This window comes from Rana temporaria, chromosome 1 (assembly GCF_905171775.1).
Source record: "Rana temporaria chromosome 1, aRanTem1.1, whole genome shotgun sequence".
Taxonomy (NCBI): domain Eukaryota; kingdom Metazoa; phylum Chordata; class Amphibia; order Anura; family Ranidae; genus Rana; species Rana temporaria.
In genome coordinates this window covers 205,826,956-205,852,188 of record NC_053489.1, presented here as the reverse complement: position 1 = coordinate 205,852,188, position 25,233 = coordinate 205,826,956, and the positions used below count along the sequence as shown (strand labels likewise).

General features: G+C 41.0%; 1 protein-coding gene across 4 annotated transcripts in view; it reads right to left on the bottom strand.

Moving 5' to 3' along the window:
• Positions 1-25,233, bottom strand: part of ARVCF (ARVCF delta catenin family member) — a 422,733-nt gene that overhangs the window by 23,143 nt on the left and 374,357 nt on the right. For all 4 annotated transcript variants that reach the window (XM_040347904.1, XM_040347914.1, XM_040347907.1 and 1 more), the window contains 4 exons: positions 11,517-11,644; positions 7,606-7,756; positions 4,088-4,280; positions 1,739-1,850 (listed from right to left, as the gene is read on the bottom strand). In XM_040347904.1, the coding sequence (XP_040203838.1) occupies positions 1,739-1,850; positions 4,088-4,280; positions 7,606-7,756; positions 11,517-11,644 (584 nt within the window). The remainder of the gene's footprint in view (positions 1-1,738; positions 1,851-4,087; positions 4,281-7,605; positions 7,757-11,516; positions 11,645-25,233) is intronic.

Genomic DNA, 25,233 nt, shown 5'->3' with positions numbered 1-25,233 from the left:
TTACCCTGTACAAGATATAACGTAGCATAGCATATAGTCAGTAAATATGGGTTTTGATCTCAGGCTCAAGAGGAACTGCACTTGCCTATTAATAAACTGTATATAGGATTCAGAATTTATGTTCCGTTTAGGTACAAGTTATTTTTTAAATAATATATTCCATATCCCAATTCATACAAAGGAAATTCTGTATTAACATGTCTTGCTTCAGAGTGATGGATGGATAAGAATGAGATTTAGACCACACTGTGAGCCTTAGAGTAAGAAGCCGGCTGTGTACACACTTCAGCCTGTACACAGCATGAAGACAAAATGCTTTATAGCACCATCTTGCTTGTGAGCAAAGTAAACCATTCTAATCCTGTGCGGCACTGAAGAATATAATAGTAGCTTCCCCACCGTAATAACATTCTAAATGTTGCCTCTGAGAAAACACTGATAGTGGGCCAAATTGTGCCTTGGTTATGAATATCTGAAGGCAAGTCTCCATCTGATAAAGATGCCCTCTGAGACTGAAAAGCTTATATGATGCAACACGCCTCGTGCTGCACAGTTTATTAAAAGAAGAGCAAGACAATGATAAACAGCAGGATGCCGAATATCCTCACATTACTCTCTCGGTAAAATGTAAACAAGTAGCAGATTATCACAAAACTATTGTCTTTATTGGCTGCTTTGAAATCATCTGGCACAAAGGGAAAGATCACCAGTAAATTGAACATCAAATATATTAAGCAATGTATTTACACACTAAGGCCGGCCGTACATGGTTCGAATATCGGCAGGTTCAAACCATTCATGGACAGGCTGAATGTACCAAATTGATCGATAAACTTTGGTACAGCCTGCCGTATTCGCTTGCGATTATTGCTAGCAGCGGCTATAGCCGCAACCAATAATCATCGTCTTCTCAGGCGATTGCCTATTTTCCTGTCAACACTGTCTGTGTTGAGTGTTGATGGGGGAATCATGCAAATTTTCACAGTGTATGGCAAGGCTAAGATACTGTATTAATGAAGTATACCAATACATAACTAGGATAAGCTGTAGCTAGACAAAAATGAGTCAGGAAGGTTGCCTTTCCGATCTCCTTCCTAAAATGGTAGTTGCTTTGATGTCATTCTCAAGTGGCTTTTTAGGTGGATGCGGCATTGGCAGCCACTTGATTTATAGGCATCAGCCAACAGTATTTCACACACGTCAAGCAGAGAGGGGAATATGCTGACTATAGAGTTCACAGAATGTGAGGACACCATGTCCTTCGTGTGTAAAGCACCAAGCTTTACAGTCCAACACTACGTGGTACAAATCAACACAGTGACCTCAACCGCCCCTTCCGTTTAGTGAGCAGTCAATGTGCAAATACCTAGCACACTCATTCCCGGAAAGTGTTCAGGTTTTCTCCTCTTACCTTGTGTTTTAAATGTAGTCTTTATGAAGCAGGGTAGCAAATAGAAAATGTAATGTGCAGCTTGTTTTAGTTTTCAGCCCAGCATTACAAAGGCTGAATGAAAAAGGATCACAGTGAAAATGCAGAACATAACCCAGGCTTATCGTTACTAAAAGCACAGCCCAGTAACATCTGCTGGGCAGGGATATATGTTACACTTTACACAGTATATGTAGAACGGGAAGCATGGATTTTAAATTGAATTGGGATGAATAAACCTCCAGGTAACCATTATTGCACACCCGCACACACAGAATACTGGGTAATTAAGAGATCTGAAGGCCATACCTGAAAGTTTGCCTTGTTCCACCCTTCTTTCTGAAGAGCGCTTCGAAGTTCCTTGTAGCTCCATATCATTTGTAGGACATGGGAGGCAGCCTTCACCTCTCTTGGGGACTGACTGAATAAGATGACAGGAGAAGAAACATTGTTATCAGGGAACCAACAACACAAAGGATGGCATACATAAAACTTGCTATGCAATGCTCACAAACACATGTGGTGTGTACCCTAGAGAAGAAACTACTACACATTTTAACAGAGAAGTTTATAAATATTAATGAATAATTTGTGAAATGTCTAACTTATTTAAAGTCTTTCTCAACAGCAGATATCATTCTACATACTAAATCACAAACCGTTCTACGCTACTAAATGGCTAAACGATGCATGTGTTCCTCAATTAACAATGATAAAGTATACATGAAGTAAAAAGTCTATATATAGGAGACATGCGCATAAATAAAATGCCACAGAAGAAACGATCCACCACTATGTGCAAATATTTCCAAAAGTGCTCGTTTCCACGAGTTTAAGGCTGGTCATCTCAAAATTTTGACCCCCGTTTCACCACTGGGTCAAAAACAGCAGTTGGCCGATATGTGACGTCAGCATGTAGCCTCCGAACCTATACATCAGGGATATGCAATTAGCGGACCTCCAGATGTTGCAAAACTACAAGTCCCATCATGCCTCTGCCTCTGGGTGTCATGCTTGTGGCTGTCAGAGTCTTGCTATGCCTCATGGGACTTGTAGTTCTGCAACAGCTGGAGGTCCGCTAATTGAATATCCCTGCTATACATGTTATGTCAAGGCATAGACTTCTTCCGTAGGGGACCCAGCCTTGACCCCTACTGAAGAAGTCTACACCTTGACACAACACGTATAGGGGCGGAGCCTATGTGATGACAACACATCACGGCCATCTCGTATCCTATGATTTTATGTCTGTACAGCTAGCAAGGCTTGTGCTATAGTTGTGAGTATTATACTCCGCTTTTTATGGGAATAAAAATTTGTTATACAGAGAGCACTAGAGTCTGCCATTCTTTTCCACATATCCGTTGACTAATGAGAGGTAGTGGGGCTCATAGAGCCAGATAAAGGAAGTGAGAGAGATTGAGGACTAGAAGTGCCAGCATCAAGCCTGTTCTAATATCCCCAGAGGGGAAATGCTGTTTTTGTCCCGCTGGTGAAACAGGGATCAAAATTTTAGGTGAGCTGCTTAAAACTCAGGTGGAGGCGAGTACGAGCACTTTTGGAAATATTTACACATAGTGGCGGATAGTTTCTTCTGTGGAATTTATTTATGCACGTCTCATATACATGGACATTTTATTTCATGTACCGTATATATAATCATTGTTAATTTGTTGATGAACACATGCATCATTTAACCATTTAGTAGCGCAGCACTGTTTGTCATTTAATATAAGTTTGAATGTGGTAAACACTTTTTGAGTGATAGCTACTTTAAATTGCACATTGACATCCCTTATATATAAAAAAAAACTGTATATACCTAAACTGTGACCGCTGATCAGCGGTCACGTGGTACATCTCTCCCCTACCCGTCTGACAGATGCAGCGGGAAGGGCCAATATTCCTCCACTGACCTCAGTCTAGAGGGGAGGAGGAGAGGCTGAGAGAGCTGGCACGTCATGTGACTGCTGATCAGCGCTCACAGATAAGGTATATTCAGCTTTTTTTTTTATACAACACAACATACACACACAGGGGGACATCTATCCTTAGAAGACAGAGCAGATTATATGAAGCAAGACATGTTATTAAAGCAGCAGCAGAGGGGGGGGGGCTACAGGCAGGAAGGTGAGGGGGGAGGAGGACACGAGAGCAGAGAGAAGAGACATCAGGCTGCGGATGACGGAGGCATGCAAACTGACCACAGTGTTATAGGCTCAGCAGCCAAGATTATCGTGGTCAGTTTACATAGGGGTGGGGAGGAACTGGCAGGATCAGCCAGGTTTTTAAGGTGTTACATGTGTCCAAATGACACAGCACCAGCACTGTGTCATAACATGCTTTAAAGGAGCAGGATCCATTTATTTATTTTATTTTGGGTTGACATATGCTTTAAAATGCTGCCACTAGAAAGTCCAATGTTTTCTTATATTAGGTATAGTCCCAAATTAATATACAGTGTTTTATAAACATACTTAGACAAGAGTTTAAGATCTGGAAGATCAAGAACCAGAAAATCCACTATTGGTTATATAAAAGTATCTAACCAGATACTGCACTCTTCATTCTAAAATGGTTCTCAATACTGAATAGCTTGTGTTCCCACTGCTGTTAAAAATCATTTGAATATCTAGCATAAGCATGCAGTCTGATTACCTTGATTTGTTAATTGTGATCAGTTTTTCAATTCCCTGTGTCTGGATGAGAGAGCGTGCATTTTCTGAGCTGTCTGTGACTATCTCATGGATGGTATTAAGCACAGCTACCACAGTGTCTTCTTCCAAGTTCTTGGCAGGACGCTGCTGTCCCCCGGGCAAGTTTCGCACCAATTGACCCATGGCATAATTGCCTGAGGTAGAAGAAGATGTCATTATTAACAGCATTACTGTAATAGATCACTAAAGTCTTTATACACTTCAGACCAGATTCATTTTCAAATAAAATCACTATTACATTGGTTTATAACTCATGGTATGAAACTCTGAAGACTACCATTTTATGCCATTTCTAGACCTGTAATAAAGAAGCTTGTTCGGTGACAGTTCTGTTCTGAAATACTGCAAATTGGAGAACCAACAAGTGTGGAGGTAACTGGACAATGGTACATCTCTAGACTGTTCAATCCTGTTGCACCAAAATCGAAATTTCACATAAAGATATTTAGTTGCGACTTACCATACAATATGCTAAATTATTGTAGATGAATATTCCAGCCACTGCAGCCTGAATTACCAGATTAAATATTTACCAAAATTATATAACAATGATTTCAGAAATACTCCCTTCCCAAGCCCACCAGTTTCAAATATTTTTTTTGGGACAGGTAAAAATAAAATAACCTAAACCTTTTTACGCTGTGACACTTCGGGCCAAAGGTCTTGCTACATTGTGATCGATATAGGATGCCAGTCCTCATTCCTCTCTTCACCATCTGAGGTTTTTTATGCGTCCTGATCGCGATGTTCCATCTAGGGGTGTGCTGAGCCGTTGAAGCGTCTTGGGTGGTATGATGTTTTCTAATCTGTGCCATTTTGATATGTATTTTGCTAATTTCTCCATTGTATGTTATTATTTTCAATACATTGTTATTTGTTTGTTTTTTCTAGAAAAGTTGTTTATTAGACTTTGTGACTCCACATATACTTCGGCCCCTGAAGAAGGAAACCCGAAACGCGTTGGGCCCTGTATTCATACTGTGGACTCTCTACTCTTTTCAAGTTACACCCCAATATGTGTTGTTTTTAAACTACTGTGTTATATATGTTTATCATATTTTCTGTCATTATTAAACTACTATATATTTTTGTATCTACCGTGACTATTTGAACTACTGTTGCCTTAAAAGCCCCACCTTGGGGGAATCTCCATTTTTTCCAGTTTCAAATATTTAGACATTTCAGCTCTGGTTTCTATATTTTTGCTTAGAAACCAGAGCTTTTCATCTCTGTGAAGGGCACAGACAAATGCATCAATGGCCCAAGCCATGGCTGAAATCTCATTTATTATTCCTTGAACCATACCTTGCAGTTTTATATACTTACACAAAAATAAATTCTAATGAAGGCTGCTCTATAATATACATACTGAAAAATAAGACGTGATAGAACACTACATAAGATGATACCCATAGAAAACATACTAAATTTAGATCTGAAAACGAAAGTTACCAGAAGCGTCATATATAGTTTAGTCTTTGTATATGTGATCCAGTAATACAGGAGGTGGAAAGTTAGAAAACATGTTAATTGAGAGGCATTTTGACATATTTTGCAAAGTCTAGCTGATCAGCACCATCACTAAAGAGAAATGGACCTCCAAACCTGAGACCAAATTTCAGAGATTCTACAGATTGACCTGATTATATTCTTTAGGACAATTTAGGTCTCCACCAAGCAATAAATTAAAGTAACCATGCTAAAAGTCAAATGCCCTGCATCCCCCACTCAGATAAAAGTCTAGCAAGGGAAATTATAGCAGGAATCAAAGTATATACAGTAGGTGACCAGTGGCAAGGTGTGTGCAATACAAACAACATTGCCATGTACCTGCATTGTTTGCAAGACAGATCCTGGAGAATAAAATAGTTGTAGCTGATTAGTTGTATTAGGTCAAAAGATATTTGCGCAGCTGTTTATCAAAGGCATATTTACAGAAACAATACACTGACATGAATTTTAGTGTAAACAAAATTATACCTAATATTTTAGTAAAATATAGGTTTGCAAAATGTAAATGGATAATCCTAAAATTGCGCATTCTCGTGAAATTGCAAAAAACTATAGTACTTAAAAGGGGTTCTAAATGTTTTTTTTTTCTTTGTCTGAATTTCTCACTTCCTGTTTCTCCTCAGTAAGCTGTTCAGTAAACTGTTATGACTGACTTTCCACCGCTCGGATGGTGGTGGAAAGCTTACTGAGGAGAAACAGGAAGTGAGAAATTCAGACAAAACATTTAGAAGAGAAATCGAAAGAAAAGGTAAGAGAACCAACAATGCACTAGCTTAAAAGGAACCAATTTAGAAAAAAAAAAAAACCTTTACAACCCCTTTAAAACCTTTACAGGTGATCCCTTTAGAGTTAAGCACAAATTATGGCCCTAAAATTACTGCTTTCACTCTGACATTTGCAGAAATACCTCCCATGTGTGGTTAAATCTACATTTTTATACACATGCATGATGCATTCTTGCATTAAAGTGTGTTGGAGCTGCGCGATTCTGGCCAAAATGAGAATAATTTTTTTAGACTAAAGATCACGATTTTCTCACGACTCTTGCAGCCCAAAAAAATAATTTGAACTTGAAAACAAAAAAATTCAGAAAAAGGTTTAGTGTTTAAACTTTCCTAATTTACACACGGAAGTGTATTCCTTTGATGTAAAAGACAAATTGTTACAATGTTTAGACTTCGTTCCACTGCTAAAGAATGTTGTGATACTTGGCAGGCTGCAGGATTTTTTCTCTTTTTCTTTTGACGGCTGAGAGCAAAGAGAATTATTTATTTTTGGGTTAACAAATGCTTTAATGCATTCCATCTCTGCATAGATCGGGAAATACTTTGTCAAAATCGCAACGGGGAAAAATCTCTAATCCCTTAGCTCTAGGCTGTGTATAGGGATGATGAAGGTGCTTTCAATTTTTTATTAGTTGATTGCAATTTTTTTTTTTATCCATTTAACTTTACTGCTATCACAAGGAGGCCAACAAGCCTCCTATGTGATAGCATGGTCAGGTGACTGATCCTCTTTAAAAAGACATGAGGGGTCAGTTAGATCCCCAATGTCTCCCCTGCCCTCAACTGAAACTAATCAAGCACACAGCTACAATAACTGAAGAATGACATCCCTGAAACCAGAAGTGATGTAATGTATATTGCTGCTGGGTTAATTTGTTGCAAAAGAAATCAGAACGGGAAATCTCCATGGGTGCCAGCAGCAGAGAGTGCACTTTCAGAGCACCATAAAAGTGAAGAAGCCAGCTCTAGAGACACCACCAGAGTTATTTTTACATGAAAACTAAAATCGCTGGTTGCACTTTTCCACACCAAGATTGCTTTATCCCGTTGAATAGGGGATGTTTAAAAATGTACATTGGTAGGCAAGAGGGAATAAAGGTTAAAAAAAATAAAACACAATATTACCTTTTGAAATTGACATGCAATAAAAAAAGGGACTCACCAATTAAGTCTTTGTTGCGTCTGTCCATAGAAAGATTCCTCAGAGCTATAGCCACAGCTCTAACCACTTTGTCTGAATCTGACTGAAGCAGTTCCACAAGCACCGGTAAGCCTCTTTCTTTGCGGACTGTAGCACGGATATAGGTTGACCACTGAAAGACAGAATAGAGTTCTTATTAAATTAACTTATACAGAATGTTAGAGGGCCATAAGGTAGAGTAATATCTGTAATAAGAATGCTACTGTCTATAATGATTTGCTACATTTAGCTGTGAGAAATGTGTTTGCGTGGTGTATTACCTAAGAATTGCTAATTATCTTTCACACTGCATATGCTACTACTCTACCTCAAGCAATATTATTCATGACATGATATAGGAAAGCAGAATTTGATAAATTATAAATGTTGTACATCAGCCAACAGCCTGATAGACAGTGCTGCAAACGAGTTATTTCTTCTACAAAGGAGAACACAGGACCTGCGTGTTGCGAAAGGTGTGCTAGGGATAATACGTGCAATTTAACAGTGCTATACTTACCAAGGCCGAATCTGATGTCCCAGTGTGGATGCAGAAAGAAAAGGTCATACTACTCTACACTAACACCCATCAGAGGTAAAACAGGATTTTCCTGCAGTCCCTACACAATCTCTGCAGTCTTATAGTTTTGAATCGTAAAGGTAATGTTTAAAACCCCGTTTTGTTATTTTTCCATCTGTCACATTGAGTAGATATTGCTTTCCGTTTTGTCTTGAAGATGCAATAGGAAGCAAGATTAAAACTCTCCAAAGTAAGACTCAATTCCACTTATCACTAATGCCTAGATTCAGGTACGTTGCCGCTACTTTGTGGCGGCGTAGCTTAAGGCATTTAAGCTACGCCGCCGTAAGTTAGCAAGGCAAGTACATGATTCACAATGTACTTGCCTGCTAAGTTACGGCGGCGTAGCCTAAAGCGGGCGGGCGTAAGGGCGCCTAATTCAAATGTGTGTAAGGGGGCGTGTTTTATGTTAATGGGGCTTGACCTTACGTTTTTGACGTTTGTTTTTTTTAACTGCGCATGCCTATATTTCCCAGTGTGCATTGCGGCTACGTACGCTGCACGGGCCTATTGATTTAGACGTGGATGTAAACGACGTAAATCCCGATTCACGGACGACTTGCGCAAACAACGTAAAAATTTCGAATTTCGACATGGGAACGGCGGCCATACTTAACATTACTATTCCAACTAGGGCCTAGCTCTAACGTTAGGCGGCCTATCTCTAACGTAAACTGCGTAAAAGTACTGCGTCGGCCGGGCGTAAGTTCGTGAATCGGCGTATCTACTAATTTACATATCCTACGCCGGCCACAATGGAAGCGCCACCTAGCGGCCATCTGAAATATTGCAACCTAAGATAGGACGGCGCAAGCTGTCGTATCTTAGATATGTTTAAGTGTATCTCTGATTGAGAATACACTTAAACATAAGTCGGCGTAGATTCTGAGTTAGGTCGGCTTATCTACTGATAAGCCGGCCTAACTCTTTCTGAATCTACCTATAAGTGTCCATATGACAACTGTGGATTTTACCAGGAAAAAAAAGGGGGGGGGGGGCTATATCCCAAATGGGTTAACAGACAATAAAAAATAAACTTTTACCTATCCAGACCTAAATGCCTATAGATACACTTTAAGCAACCCAAAGTAACCAGTTTTAAGTTAACAAATTTTACTATTTTAATTGGCTGCCCTGCAGGAATATTTTTGGTTGATGAATCCTAAACGCCTACTAAAAACCACAAACTTACAACTCAGAAAAGTGTTGCAGGACATATAATATCTGACAAATTAAATGTTAATAAGGCCAGTGAGGCGCAGTCAGTGCATGAGCAGCAATTTGTACTGATAATTAATGCAAATGTACACTATGGAAAAAAATCCATTACAGTTCGTACAACTAAAAGTATGACAGACTGCTCCTTCTGCCTGATAATTTCCTTCCTCCATTTCTCTGAGGGCATTTTTATATGCGACGGATCATCAAGCTGAACCTTCAGCAGTAAAACTCCTGAGCTGAGTAAGTGTGAGGCAAATGTGACAGACTGAAGGAAGAACAAATTGGGATTGTTAAAAAAAAAAAAAAAAAGAAAAAGAAAAAAAAGAAGAAGGAGAAGGTGGTTTTCTTTTCTATTTTTGGGGTGACCGAAAAATACATTCCAACAAAAGTGTGCCTTCTATCCAAAATGCTGCTTTTATCCTTCTAGAAGGTGTCCCGTGTCGATTTCTAAGCAGCATACTTTTGTACATGTTAACAAACCTGGAGTTACATTATAAATACATTTCACGTCAAAGCTACTGATAAGGTTGACAAATATGCATGAAATATTGCCAGTTATGCAGCTTTGATGTGCAGCGCTCGAATCAGTGGTCAGAAAACTGGGCAACAAACTTGTAATAGGTAGTTTCCTTCTCCATGCTTGCTAAAAGCAAAAATCTGATGTTGGGAAATATTGCCAAACGCTATACACCCTTTTATATATGTTTTGCCATTCTACCAAAAAGTGTACGTTTATTTTACAAGGACCATAAACCACTTACTGAAGACCAATTTATGCACAATAGCCCTTTCCTTTAAGCCAGGGGTCTCCAAACTTTCTAAGCAAAGGGCTAGTTTAATGTCCTTCAGAGTTTACGAGGGCCAGACAGTGGTCAGTGGGAGTCAAAAAGGTCCAGACATCAGTGGGAAAAATAAACGCCCCATTGTTTCAGTGGGAGTAACTGTGCCCAGTTGCTGGGTCCCATTGTTGGTGTCATTGAGAAAAATGGTGCCCCATTGTTGGTGTCATTGTGAGGAATTGTGTCCCATCGTTGGTGTCATTGGGAAGAATTGTGACCCATTGTTTAGGTCATTGGCCCCATTGTTGGTGTCAGCAGGAGAAACTATGCCCCATTGTTGGTATCAGTGAATGAAATAGTGGCCCACGGGCTGGATAAAAGCAAGCAAAGGGCCGCATCTGGCCCCTGGGCCGCAGTTTGGAGATCACTGCTTTAAACCAAAGCAGTTTTTTTTAAATAAGAGTTGGGGGGGAAAAAAAGACAGATTCCCCTAACAGGTTAACGCTGCAGTCTGTATTTACGTTGGAGCGATTTCTCATCATTTCCAGTCAGGACTAGCATGGATTGGAAATCTCTCTAATGGGGAAACAAACTGTCAGAAGGACAGGAAGTAATGTAAAACCTCCTAAACAAAGTTAATAGACAGAAAAATAAAAAATAAATCCCAAGTATAATGTAAACCTTTATTGGGCTTTAACGTGTAAATCCAGCCAAAACAATTTTCTTAGATTTGAATAGAGTGGGGAAGGGTTAGAACCTCCCCTACAGGTTTTTACTGCCATTTGGGACTAAAGAGATTTATCTTCGCTTCCTGTCCTGATGGCAACCTAAGAGCAAGTGCAAGGAAATCTCCAATACCAACACAGAGCAAAATAAAAATATTTTATAAAGTAGAAGGCGGCTGAACAACTGTCAGCTTTTTAATTTTGTGTCCCTGTTGCAGATATTCCTCACTTTCTGTCTAGTGAAATCATTTTTAACAGGACAGAAAGTAGGTAGAAATCTCTATAATGGATAATCAGATAGCAGGGGTTCTAAACTTCCCCACCAGGTTTTTTGGTTCGACATACACTTTAAGAGTACAAGGAAAATCAGTATGTAAATGAATAAAACAAACACAAAACATTGATAATGATTCAGAATGGTCAGACGGTTTGACATACTGGTTATGTTAATGTTACATAGAAACCAACAATGTGATTTAAAAGTCATTTATTGTGTGCTAGACTGCTGACTGTTAGAAAGCAGGAAGGTCAGCATGAAATGCTCCTGAATGGGAGGCTTTCCTTTGAAGCCAGTGGGTGCCTACTTACAGTCCAGTTTCCAGCGCTCAGATTCTGCAGAGCTCCCGCTGCGGCTTCCAGTGTGTTGTAGTTTTGGCTTTCAGTCAAGATAGACAGGTATAGTCTTACAACCTCTGGCTGGTACAAAAGTTCAAAACCTAAATGCACAGAAACAGAAAAAAAATCATTACAGTTCTGCATTTTCCCTCAAGGGAAAGAATTACGTAGATGTTAAACTACCCCCAAGTACTGGCATTACTAAATGGCAATATTAGGTTATTTATAAGGCAATGTGTTGTATTTATCTGTGCTGGTTAAAAATGAAGGAGATACATGCAAGATTTATATAAATGGTTTTCTAGTAGGACCGTTTTAAAATTGTTGGTCCTGGAAAAGATGGGGCACACTGATGGAGAGCAGGTCAGATCCTCGGAGAATGGTGCACCATATGCATGGGTCAGCTGGCCTTTTCTCCATTTAGAAAGAATAACGTTCCATTGAAACCAGATTCTAGCTAATAGTCTTTAGCACAGATTACATTAGAAAAACTCAATTCTGGTTGCTCTAAGCAGAGCAGATATTTTACATAAATACACTTTATAGAAGATGAGAGTAAAGGAAACCAACTCTCAATCACATTTTAACTTAAACATCTAAAAATTGAAGTCCTCCGTTATTTGTGCAGAATATAGTACACAAGCTTTGAAAGTACTGCCCCACTGAATTCACCTATGGTTAGTGAAACATGCAATGCAGCCACAGGGGGGCAGTAAAGACATTCCTATGCATCATCTCAAGGTCACAACCAAGGAATCTTGTGCACTAAGACATCTAATAACCCAGTATTTTTATTGTCATTATAGGAACGCTCAGTGCAGGCTAAAATCAGCCTCACTTAGTTTAACTCAGCATATGGCCATTGAACTTCACAGGATTAAAGCATATGTAAACTGTTTACTAAAGCAACGTCTATCAAACAATTGTCATTTTTTATTTGAATGGAATACCATTTTCATTCATTGTTTAATTGCAGTGTTGCTGATCTCCTGCAGTTTTTATAGCCACTTCATGTTTACATGCATGCACAGAATTTCTCAGAGCGAGTTTCACGGTGGTGACAACAATAAAAAAAGAGCCTGAACAACATGGCATGGCCACTTGTAATCTATCTGGAGTGGGACAATGCAGGAGGTTAGAACAGTAGGAAGGAGAGGGCAAACAGACACTACCTGGTGTTGACCATTTGTCGTCAAAATGACCACCAGGAGCCTCTTGGAAAGTACAGGAGTGGTCACCACTGACCTAACCTTCCCAACATGCCAGCAATGGCAAGTACCATTCAAAATCTTACTTTAAATATGTGAGCAGTGCTTTGGTGCTCCTTGGCAATTGTGTTTTACGGTTTATTTCCCTCAGTGCAAACTTATTCTGCACAGGTTGACTGAAAACAGTATACTATGTGATTTGTCCTTTCAGTTATTTATGTGTCTCATCTATCCAACAGTTGTTTCTATGTCCTGAAAAAGAGCCAATACAGAACAAATCTAAAAACTTGAGTATGTCAAAACAAGGTATTATAGCACAAAAAGTGAGAAAAAAAAATGTGTGCTTAGTAATGAAAACAAAAACGATAGCATGAAGGCACACACACACACACACACACACACACACACACACACACACAGACAGACACAGACAGACACAGACAGACACAGACAGACACAGACAGACACAGACAGACAGACACAGACAGACACAGACAGACACAGACAGACACAGACAGACAGACAGACAGACAGACAGACCTATCTATCTATCTATCTATCTATCTATCTATCTATCTATCTATCTATCTATCTATCTATCTATCATTAGGTCCCTAGGTGAAGTCAAACCTTCAAGTCTGGCATCAGTGGGAATTCACTTATTCTGTCAAAAGGATTGTTTTTAAATCTTTTATAAATAGATTGAAAATTTGGTTGACAATAGGGAAATTGTTGTCTATAATATTGGTGTTTTTCTGAAACCCATTACAAAATATGACATCCCTAATATAGACCAGGGGTCAGCAACGCACAGCACGGGTGTCTGGGCAGGCAGCAAAGCCTTTCAGCGGCACCTAGAATCAGAGCTGCCACAGGCCGTAACCAATATCTCACTAGGCTGTCACTTAAAGCATGGCCTAGCTTTCTGCACCTGGAGCCTCATACCGAACGCTGACGCCACTAATGTTCAGGAACTGGCTGATCCGAGGTTTGAAATGCAGGAATTTGGTTTGTCTGAAAGTGCAGACATCGGGGAGAATCAGACATCTAAAAGGTACAGCCATTGGGGCTAATCTGGGGCCTGAAGGTACAGCCATTGGGGCTAATCTGGGGCCTGAAGGTACAGCCATTGGGGCCTGAAGGTACAGACATTGGGGCTAATCTGGGGCCTGAAGGTACAGACATCGGGGCTAATCTGGGGCCTGAAGGTACAGACATTGGGGCTAATCTGGGGCCTTAAGGTACAGCCATTGGGGCTAATCTGGGGCCTGAAGGTACAGCCATTGGGGCTAATCTGGGGCCTGAAGGTACAGACATTGGGGCTAATCTGGGGCCTGAAGGTACAGACATTGGGGCTAATCTGGGGCCTGAAGGAACAGACATCGGGGCTAATCTGGGGCCTGAAGGTACAGCCATTGGGGCTAATCTGGGGCCTGAAGGAACAGACATCGGGGCTAATCTGGGGCCTGAAGGAACACATTGGAGCAGATTCAAGGTCTGAAGGTACAGGAATTGGGGTTGAGGATTTTAACTTGCCATTAGCAGTGCAACTCAAAGGGCAAAATTTGAACACAAATTATATAACTACAGCATGCTGTTTCCAGACATTCCAGTTATCTAAATGCTTATAAATTGATGCTTGATGTGGAAAAGATTGCTGATCTGTGATACAAAAGCAAAAACACCAAATTGTCTATATTATCTCACATTATTATTGTCAAGAGAAAAAATCGTATACACACAAAAAAGGTCAACAATCCATCCAACAAACAAAACGGGTAAAAAAAAATTATGATCTCAAATGCAGATTTACCTCTTAACATGCCTATGCATGACAAATTTAACAGATGTGAGCATTGCTTACATCATCATGAAGATAAAGGTGTTCAGGCTTTTATAGGGAACGCACACAAACCATAGACATAAAACACAAATAAATCTAAATTGTAAACTGTTGGCACTATAGAAATCATGTATAATATAATAAATCACACAACATAGATAATATGTGTGTGGATGGTGACTTCTATAAAGAAAAGCTATGCACACATTGCATTTAACAAGCGGCCAACCAGGGGAAACCTTTGCAGCAGCTCCTGAGAAGACAATGATGCAGCAAAGTGTGGGTCAGGGAGGGATTGGTGAGGATTCTTTCCACCAGTTTGCTACCTGTCCATCCATGGCCAAGCTATTGAGGCAGAATAGTCTAAATCAGACTCTCAACCTTTTCAACACCGATGAACCCTTAAAATAGACGTTTTAGTCTTTGGGAACCCCTGCTAAAAAAAAAAACATATCTACAACTTGTGATACATTAGTGAGATGGTCAGTGGGAAGAATGCTTCTTATACTTGCCAATTCGAAGAATCGTCCACTTACAGATAAGCTAAAAAGATCTGGGATGTCAGTAGGAAGTTATCTGACGGGCACAAAGGAACCCCTAGCAAGCTCTGGAGGAACCCTAGTTGAGAAACCCTGATCTAAACAATTGTAAGAGGTAATAAAAAAATACATACATAACTCTATACCGGATTTGGAGGGAAAGTCCTTTTGATACCAAAACTCTGTCCCTCTTTTCTACCAAGGTGTTCGTCTTGTTGGTCTACTGTATAGACAGCTATTAAAAGTACTATTGAACTATTTAAAGCCTTATACTACATTAAACCTTTCATGCAATCACTAAAATGAACAGGTTGTGGTAAAAATAGGTACTTGTAGGTTTAATCAATAATTTTCCACATCAATTCTTAGGTTTCACATAAATAGGGTCTATATACCAAGAATCTGGGTAGGTATGCCCCACATTAATATGGATGGTTTCATCACAGACGTTTCGAGTCCGATACACAAGGAAACCATGTATAAACAGCACAACATCCCCAAATCCTCCCGCATCTCTTTGCCCTCATCTTCTCCATGACCATTCCCTCTCACAAGGCACAACTTTAAGAGAAGGTAGCCTGAGGCTAAAGCGAAATGATAATGAAAACACAATCTGCACGTACACATCCTGGGAGGCGCTGTATTTTAGGACTTGCTGTTTCTTATTCCCTCTGTCTGCAAGCAGCCCCCTGCTATTGTTTATGTATTTAGACAAGGACCCAGAGCACCAGACCCTGCATTCTTGGGCACGCAGCCATCAAACAATATTGTTTGCAGCAGGAACTCAGACGCCCTACAACTCATGAGGAAGTAAAACGGGTTAATGTACCAGCTGTTGAAAAACTTAGATCCAAATACCGGAACGCTCATAGCAAGTGCTTGCTTTAATTCTTGTTTATGTCCACAATTTCCCAGACATAAAACTGATCACATTGAGCCGTCTTTGCCAGCCCAGTTATCACACCCACTACACACCCATCCCTGTTCACAAATCCCGATGGGTACTTGGAGGCTGAGGGGTCCCTGAACAGCACAGAGAGCATCATCAACAAAATTATTATACACCATGTGCAGAGTGCCATGTAACACTTTCCTTTCCAGAGGTACTAATATTTCTCATCACATGCTGAAACATCTCTAGTTTTTATGAGCAGGTAAAAAAAGGTTTATAAAATCAGATAAAGCCTAAAAGGCATAGTCCACCTTAAAAAAAAAAAAAAAAATTGCAACGACAAAAGAAAAATTGGTGTATTTAATACTTTTTTTGCATTCGAGCCTGCCTAGTATTATAAGCCCTATCACTTCATAATCGGTGTAACACACGGGGTCCTGCAGACTCTTCCCCTGCCTAAAGTCCTCACTGCAGCTCTATGGGATGGAAGAAGTCATCAATGGACTACAAAGTGCAGACGTCACCACACTTGTTCTACAGGGAGATCTAATGCCTTGTTTTTCCACTGAGCGGAATGGTTCGGGTCAGTACAGTTTGGAACGGTTAGAATGGTCCGGTCTATTCTGGTGAGCGTTTCCACTGCAAGTCGGACCGTCAGGGGCTATACAGGGTTTAGGAAAAATGCCTAGCGTGTCCGCCAATCAGTGGAATGTATTGTAGCTCCGCCCTAACTGAATCGTACCATTTTCTATGGCCCCACATCTGAAGCAGGACCCAGAATGGTGCGGTATGGTTCGGTTGTATGGGCTGCTTTCATAGTGGAACCACTCAAAATAACGTACCGCACTGAACCAATTCGCTCAGTGGAACTGAGGCATTAGAGTTTCTCTGCTGTGTTAACAGAAGGGACTAAGGACCCATACACACAATTTAGATTTTCTGCAGATTTTTGACTTCAGATTTACCAAAACCATGTAGTGCAATGGCCTGCCTGATTACATACAAAATTAAAAAAAACTTAAGGTGTGACCTCATATTATATGGATTTGGTAAATCTTAAGACAAAAATCTGAAGAAAATCTAATAGTGTGTATGGGGTCTTAGTATTTCATTCCTTGTGAATAGATGGCATTTTGAAAAACACCCCCCTAGCATTTCTGGCCATGGCCATCTTGAGTAACGGCAGTTGATTCATGTAGCACTTCCTGAAATCCATCTGCCCTTAGCACAGGCATGCAAGCAGGAGAGTGTGCTTATCTGAAAAACCCTTCTCCCCTCCTGAAGACTCCTGGGACTTTTCACATTTGCCTAGGCCTGGTAACCAGGAAGTAACCAACGGAATATTAAAAAAAAGTTTAAAGTAAATAACATACAGTGCCTTGAAAAAGTATTCACATTTTGTCATGTTACAACCAAAAACGTAAATGTATTCTATTGGGATTTCATGTGATAGATAAACACAATGTGGCACAGAATTGTTAAGTGGAAGTAAAATGATAAATAGTTCTCAACATTTTTTACAAATAAATATCTGAAAAGTGTGGCGTGCATTTGAGTTCAGCCCCCTATTCTTCCAGTGATACGAGACACTATTCTGCCAACTCATCACATGCCTGATGAAGGGGTCCTGCGAGGCTCCGAAATATTGCACTCTTGTGATGAGATTGTTCTGCAATAAAAACCGTTGGGCGACATTTGAGGATCCTTGGTGTGCTCACGAATAAGTGCATTTACTTATCTGCCAACTGACAACATTTCTCTCATTGACACCAACAACGGGACCCTCAATGATGGGGCACTATTCCTCCACCTTATACCAAATGCGGTGATGTTTACTCCCAGTGATGCCACGAAAATTTCTACTACTGCTGGCCACTGTCCAGAACCCCCATAAAGTCAGAAAAACAATAAACTGGCCCTTTGTTAGGAAATATTGAAGACCCTTGCTTTAGAGCTAACCTGCTAGCTAGAATTGGGAGCCCGACCATGTTACCGTGCTCCTCAGAAGCACAGTGGGCATGCTGACGCTAGCATATACGAGGTTGATATTCTCATTAAAACTAATGAATATTTCATAGCTGCTGAAGAGATGGCTAACTTTGCAGTGACAATAAATATATCAGACAAAATGCTGCAACATATATTTTGTATAGTCAATTATTAACTTATCTGGCCAGGACATTTTTAGCAGTCAGAAGCCTGGAAAAAAGGTGCCTATAATAAGCCTCATTTAAGTGTCTAAGAGTCTTATATACCAAGAATGAATCTTAAATGAGGCAGTATTTTACCAACACTACCTTCTGCTTTTTGTTAAAGCTGCCTACAAAATGTCGTATTTCTGATAAATGTTTGTTACCATGTACCTGTATTAAAATGTATCCTGTTTTATTTGCACTGTGTGAAATACCTGGTGCCCCCCCCCGAGAAAACTGACAACGCCATGCATAGAAGCACATCTATCCCAGTGTGGTCTGTTTTCTTCTTTGCATTCAACTTGGGAACACAGCCTGACGGTCCTCCAATTGGTCTGACTTGTGTTGACACACCCCCCTGCAGCCATTCATTTCTTATTATTGTTTATATTAGTATTTGTATCAGCTTAATTCTTCTGTATAAAAAAGGCTTGGTCCAGTGGCGGTGCGTCCATAGAGGGCGCCGGAGCGCCGCCCCCTCTCGTTTCCGCACCGCCACTGATACAATACATAGATTCATGCATTGCATGAATCTATGTATCGCTGCTGCCGCTGACTATTCAGATGGCCGACCCCCTGGCGAGCGCCGACCATCTGAATAACGGCAGCTGGTTGGCTGTGGAAGTGCCTATCAGAGCCAGCGGCTCTGATAGGCTTTCCGATTACAGCCCTCAGGCTGTATTCGGCTTCCAAATACTTATCCAAGGGACGCACGGGGGGTGCGTTCCTTGGATAAGACCGACAGGCGTTTCAGACAATCAGGTTCACCGGTTCTGGTTACCGGTAACCTGATTGGCTGAAGTGTCATCGAGGGCGGGAGAAGACATCGAGGGACTGTGGAAGGAGGACGGCCGACCCCAGAAAGGTAAGTGCCAGGCGGGGGGGCAGCATTTTACAGGGCACAGTGGCAACAATTACAGGGCACAGTGGCTGCGTTTGATGGCATGGCACAGTGGTGACAATTGATGGCACAGTGGCTGAGTTTGATGGCATGGCACAGTGGTGACAATTGATGGCACAGTGGCTGCGTTTGATTGCATGGCCCAGTGGCTGCATTTGATGGGCCAAGTGGCTGCATTTGATGGGCCAAGTGGCTGCATTTGATGGGCCAAGTGGCTGCATTTGATGGGCCCAGTGGCTGCATTTGATGGGCCCAGTGGCTGCATTTGATGGGCCCAGTGGCTGCATTTGATGGGCACATTGAGGCTGCAATTGTTTTCTTACGTTTGTTTGCACCCCCCCAAAATGTTTGACCACCAGCCGCCACTGGCTTGGACTACACATTAAGTCAATTTGCAAAGCAGATCCTATTAAAACATGTACACTGTCAGCCCTTTCCATTAGTATAATTAAAGACAAATTAATTTTCATTTACCTACAAACATGTGGTAACCGCCTACTCCAATATACTCCAAGCTTAGAACATTTTTCTGGCTATGATGGGAAATGAGACTAAGGATGAGATAGATAGATCTCAGTAAGTCAGTATTTATTAACTGACACTTGTAAAGACCTTTAGGGCACTTTCACACTGAGGCGCTGGCTGCGTTGGCGGTAAAGCACCGATAATTTTAGCGGCGATTTAACCACTTCAATACAGGGCTTTTATACCCACCTCCATACTGGGCCTATTGTGGCACTTTCCTCTTACACGTACAAATCATAATTCTTTTTCTAGAAAATTACTCAGAACCCCCAAGTGTTATATATGTTTTTTTAGCAGACACCCTAGGGAATAAAATGGTGGTCATTGCAACTTTTTATCTTGCACGATATTTGCACAATAATTTTTCAAACGCCCATTTTTGGAAAAAAAATGGTTTCATGAATTAAAAAAAATAACAAAATTGTAAAGTTACGCCGGGTAAATGGATACCCATTGTTGCACACGCTCTAATGCATGCGGCGATACCTCACATATGTGGTTTGAGCGGCATTTACATACGTGGGCGGGACTTAAGTGTGTGTTCGCTTCTGAGCGCGAGCTACCGGGGACAGGGGCGTTTTAAAAGACCCCATCTCTCTCCTCCAGGCTGGAAAGCATGAGATTGTGAAAAATAAATTCACTGTTCTCATGTTTACTAGCCGCAATCGCGGCTTTGTTTACTTCCGGGTACCCGGGTGTGACGTCATCACATCGCGCCCGGGCCCTAAGGCTGGATTCACACCTACGCAGTTTAAGTGCTTTTTGAATTTTGTAGATTTGCACTACAGAACGTGTTCCATAGGAAAACATGGACTGTAGTGCAAATCTGCAAAAAGCACAAACTGCATAGATGTGAAGCCAGCCTTAGACTTGGAAGGGAAGAACTAGATGATACTCAATGTTTTCCAACCAGGAAATGAGGTGGGCTCTGACTTGCTACAGCTTCTAATACTTACCATAAATTGTGCGCATTTAAAAAAAAAAAAAAAAAAAAAGTTTTCAGTAATGGAGAGGAGCTTGTACAACTTTGCAAGGCAGAAAAGAACACTGGAGTTCAGCTTTGAAAAAAGGGGATCTGATAAATAGAACTAGGAGGTAGGTGTGCCACATCCCAAACATATATTGGAAGAAAGATATGATAGACTTCGCAAGCTCAAAGTGTTTTGCAAACATTTTGTAGCCTCCCCCTGCTTTGTTTGCATCAGTTAGCTTTATTTTTGGATCTCTGTTCCGCAGAGTAGCTGATGGTTGTTGAGCAACAGCCCAAAGTGTCAAATTGTATTAAGTGCTGGTGAAAACTCCTAATGCATATAAAGGACCTATAGAGGTCATTTGGGTCAGAGACTTTGAAAAAATAACATTAGAAAAGTGAAAGACTGCCCAAACCTTTGCATATGCCATCGTCACTATGGTTTTTGTTCCTATGATTGTAAAAGAAATTGCAACTGTGCTTTTTACACACACATTTTAGTGCATCTTTTTTTTTTTTTTTTTACATTTAATCTTCCAAAATTAACAAAATATGTAATTTGGCCAGCTGCCCAAACTTTAGCATAATAAGGGCCACGTCACATCAATGATCCTGTCGCTGGCAAGAGCTCAGGAACAAGATTGCTAGAACTTTAGAGAAAAAACTACTACTACATACTTTTTCTGTGTCGCTTCCTCAGTGGGGCCAGCAACTAACTGAATGACACATTGAAGTAGGCGAGTGCTTCAATTCCCTGATTAGCCATTGGTACCGAACTGGTCACTGGTCTGTGTTGGCAAGTCTATCAGCCTGTGTTTTACTTAGAGTTTCTCGGGTAGCAGAGATCACAACCCAGCGAACATTTTCAGTAGGTTTTACTTGCAGTAGTCTGCCCAGTCATCAGTTAACTACGTTGTTGTTATAAACAAATGAGCTCATTCTCAGGATATGAAAAGGAGGAACTGAGATAAGTAGTTGCCCAATTTTCTAATTATTATCAGAGACGTTCTGCTGCCAAGTTGGAGTGTTTATAAAATGAACCTGAACCCACTTGATATCCCTCCCCTTCATACAAGAAGATTGCCATCCTCCTGCTCCCATGCCATCTCCTGAGCGGCACTGGTGTGCAGCAGTGATGGGCATTGATGGTAATTTTTTGTTGGTAATTTTTCTCCTTTACTGATGGGCACTGATGAGGAGGCATTGATCGGGGGCATAGATGATCACCGATAGGCAGCACAGATAGGCGGCACTGGACAGCGCTGCCTAGCATCACTGCAGGGAAGGTGGGTTTGGAGATCGCTCATACACTAGGAACTGACAGCCAGGGGACAGAATAACACAGTAGGATGATGGCACGTAAACTGACCATGGTATCATGGATCAGCAGCCATGATTACCATGGTCAGTTCACATTTGGGGACACAAGAACAATCAGGATCAACCAGATATTTTACAGCATAGAAAGAGAAAAATTACACAGCATAAGCACTGTGCTGTTGAACATGCTTTAAAGGAACAGGATCTTTTCTTTTTTTTTTGGGGGGGGGGGGGGTCACAACTACTTTAATCTATATTAATAACATCAGTAAATTCAACCAAAGGGTCCATATATGCTACTGAACCTGTCTTCTGCTATTTATTAAGAACACTACTATATTCACCTATGAGCTTTTTTGAAAATGAGAATAGATTGGACTAAAAGACAGTCCATTTTCTATTCAGCTGTAGATTAAAAATGAATGCACTCTACCATTAACACAGACAGCCATCAATAAAAATATCATGTATAAATCACAGCTTAAAGCAGGTTTTATTAACTAGTGAATTTTTCATCATTATATTTGAAAGTGCCTAGTGAGGGCCCCCCAATCACACCAGGAAGACATGGGCCCTTCAACTTCCTACATATTCTCGTGATTTCTACCAGCCTCTTCATCTTTACACTTCTTCAGGACATTGGGCCATGAAATCAGAATGGACTAGCAGCTAGTGACGAGTGCTCCAGCTGGGGTGACCCTCAGTACACCATAACTGATTGATACAGGTTTTTAGTCATTGTATTTATAGAACAGATGGTTTTAAAGCGGAACTACACTATATCTGAGCGCCAAAAACCAAAAAGCCATTTAATTAATTTTTAATGTTCAAAGCAAGTTCACCAATCCATCCAGGTCGCTATGCTTCAATTTGCTGAGAAATCCCTTTGGAAAACACCCCTCCAGCATTTCTGTCTGTGGCCATCTTGAGTAAGGGCAGATGATTCACGTATCATTTACTTCCTGGAAATCCATCTGCCCTTATCTCAGGCATGCAGACAGGCCTGCTGTTAAGAAAACCCCTCCCCTTCTGAAGACTTCTGGGATGTATGACATTATTTGCACGGTCTGTGTTGATGGGGGAATCGTGCAAATTAATTTCCTGCAACCCGTGGTAGCAAGAAATTCATACCATGTATGGCCTGCCTAAAGATTAAAAAAATAGTCAATGTTGATTAACCGCTTCAGCCTGGAGGATTTGGCTGCCCAATGACCGGGCCATTTGTCGTGCAATGTTGTACCCAAACAAAAAATTGACATCCTGTTTTACTCACAGAGCTTTCTTTTGGTGGTATTTGATCACCTCTGTGTTTGTTTGTTTTTTGCACTATAAACAAAAAAAAAAAAAAGAGCGACAATTTTGCTTTTTGCAATTTTTTTTTTATTTCCTCAGTTTAGGCCGCCATGTATTATTCTACATATTTTTGGTAAAATCGTAATAAGCGTATATTGATTGTAGATGCTATAACTTTTGCGCAAACCAAACTATGGGAAAGATTTATGGCATTTACATGGCTTTTTTTTACACTAGTAATGGTGGTGATCTGCAATTTTGCAACATCGTGGCGGACAGGTCGGACACTTGACACATTTTTGGGACCATTGACATCTACCCAGCGATCGGTGCTATAAATATGCACCGATTACTGTGTAAATGTCACTGGCAGGGAAGGGGGTTAACACTAGGGGGCGATCAAGGGGTTAAATGTGTACCCTATTGCGTGTTCCAACTGTGGGGGGATGAACAAGGAGATTTGACAGATCGTGTTTTCTACTTTGTAGAAAGACACAATCTGTCTCGTCTCCTCAGACAGCACGGGGATTTGTGTGTTTACACACAGACCCCGGTGCTCTTGCACGCAATTTTGAGTGGCCGGCGGTGACACGCATCGGGTTCCCTGACTTGCAGGGGGTGCACAGGTGCCCTTTGGTGGATCTCCTGGGTGAAGCCATATATATATATATATATATATATATATACACACACACACACACACACACACACATATATACATATACACACACACAAGATTCCGCTCCAGGAGAGCCATTCTGACACAGTATATTTGCGTGAGCCGGTCAGGAACTGGTTAAGAGTAAAGTTCCACTTCAATGACCTGCAGTTTGCCCAATGACCATTAGGTTTCATGAACACTGGACATTTTCTGCTGCTCCTAGGGGCATTTAGCGGGTTTATTTCCCCCCCCTGCCCCTAAAAGACCCTACACGCAAGCCGCTATCCATGCACACATAGGTGTTTAGAGGCAGAAGATCTTTGGCAGAAAAAAAAAAACACAACAACAAGGAGCAGCAGAGTTTTGGCAGGAAAAAAGTTTGGTGTGTTTAGCACTTGGGTGTTAAATCTTTTCACTAGCCATAATAAATTCTTATTCTTGCCAAATAAATTAACGCCAAAGCGCCTAAATTAGCGCCTTACATGAGTTTAGAAGTGTTTTTTTGCTGCCAGGAGGAAAGGAGTCTAAGAGAGTTGGCAAAACATCCTGTGTGCATGAGGCCTTAACATTGCAAATGATGTTACACTTGTTTTACAAGGGGGAACAATAAAATGATTGTCCTTTAAAAGTAGTTTGCTGCCATTTTTTTCTCCACAAACGCATCTGTATAATGCACAATATAATATATCAAGCTGCACAACTTATTGTTTCATAACTTTACAGCTGCATTATACAGCTTCTAATAAGTTCCCTTCGGGTAGCGCACACTCCTCAAGTCACAGTCAACGGACTACACGACCCAACACTCACTGGGCATACGTGCCCCTTAATTCAAAAAGATCATCCTTTCTTCACCCAGTTGCTACCTGTCAGAGCAAGGATGTGTACTCTAGATTTCATTTTCGTAGCCTACGTTAGGCTGTAGTCCTACCACGGGACCAATGGGTGGCACCAGGGCTCAAGTCCTGCGGGAACGCGTGGGAACGAAGTTCCTGCACTTTTTTCACAGCATGAACTCCATTCACTTTGCAGGACTAGAGCAGCTGAGGCGCCCGAGCCAATCCTTCACAAAGCGGCGATGCCCAGCTCGAGTCACTGTCAGGGGCAGGCGAACCTTAGTAATCCTTTACGTTACTGGTTGCTTCCTGTATGGATTCATCAGGTAGTGTGCGGGTATTCCGTCACTTCCTCGATGCCGCAATGTCTCCTGGGAGCTTTTGTCATTGTTCCCAGGAGACATTGTGGAGGTCTGCCGCGAGTTATCGCAGGATTTAGAAAGAACTTGCTTCTTTCTAAATACCGCGATGACTCGCGGCAGACCTCAGCAATGTCTCCTGGGAACAATG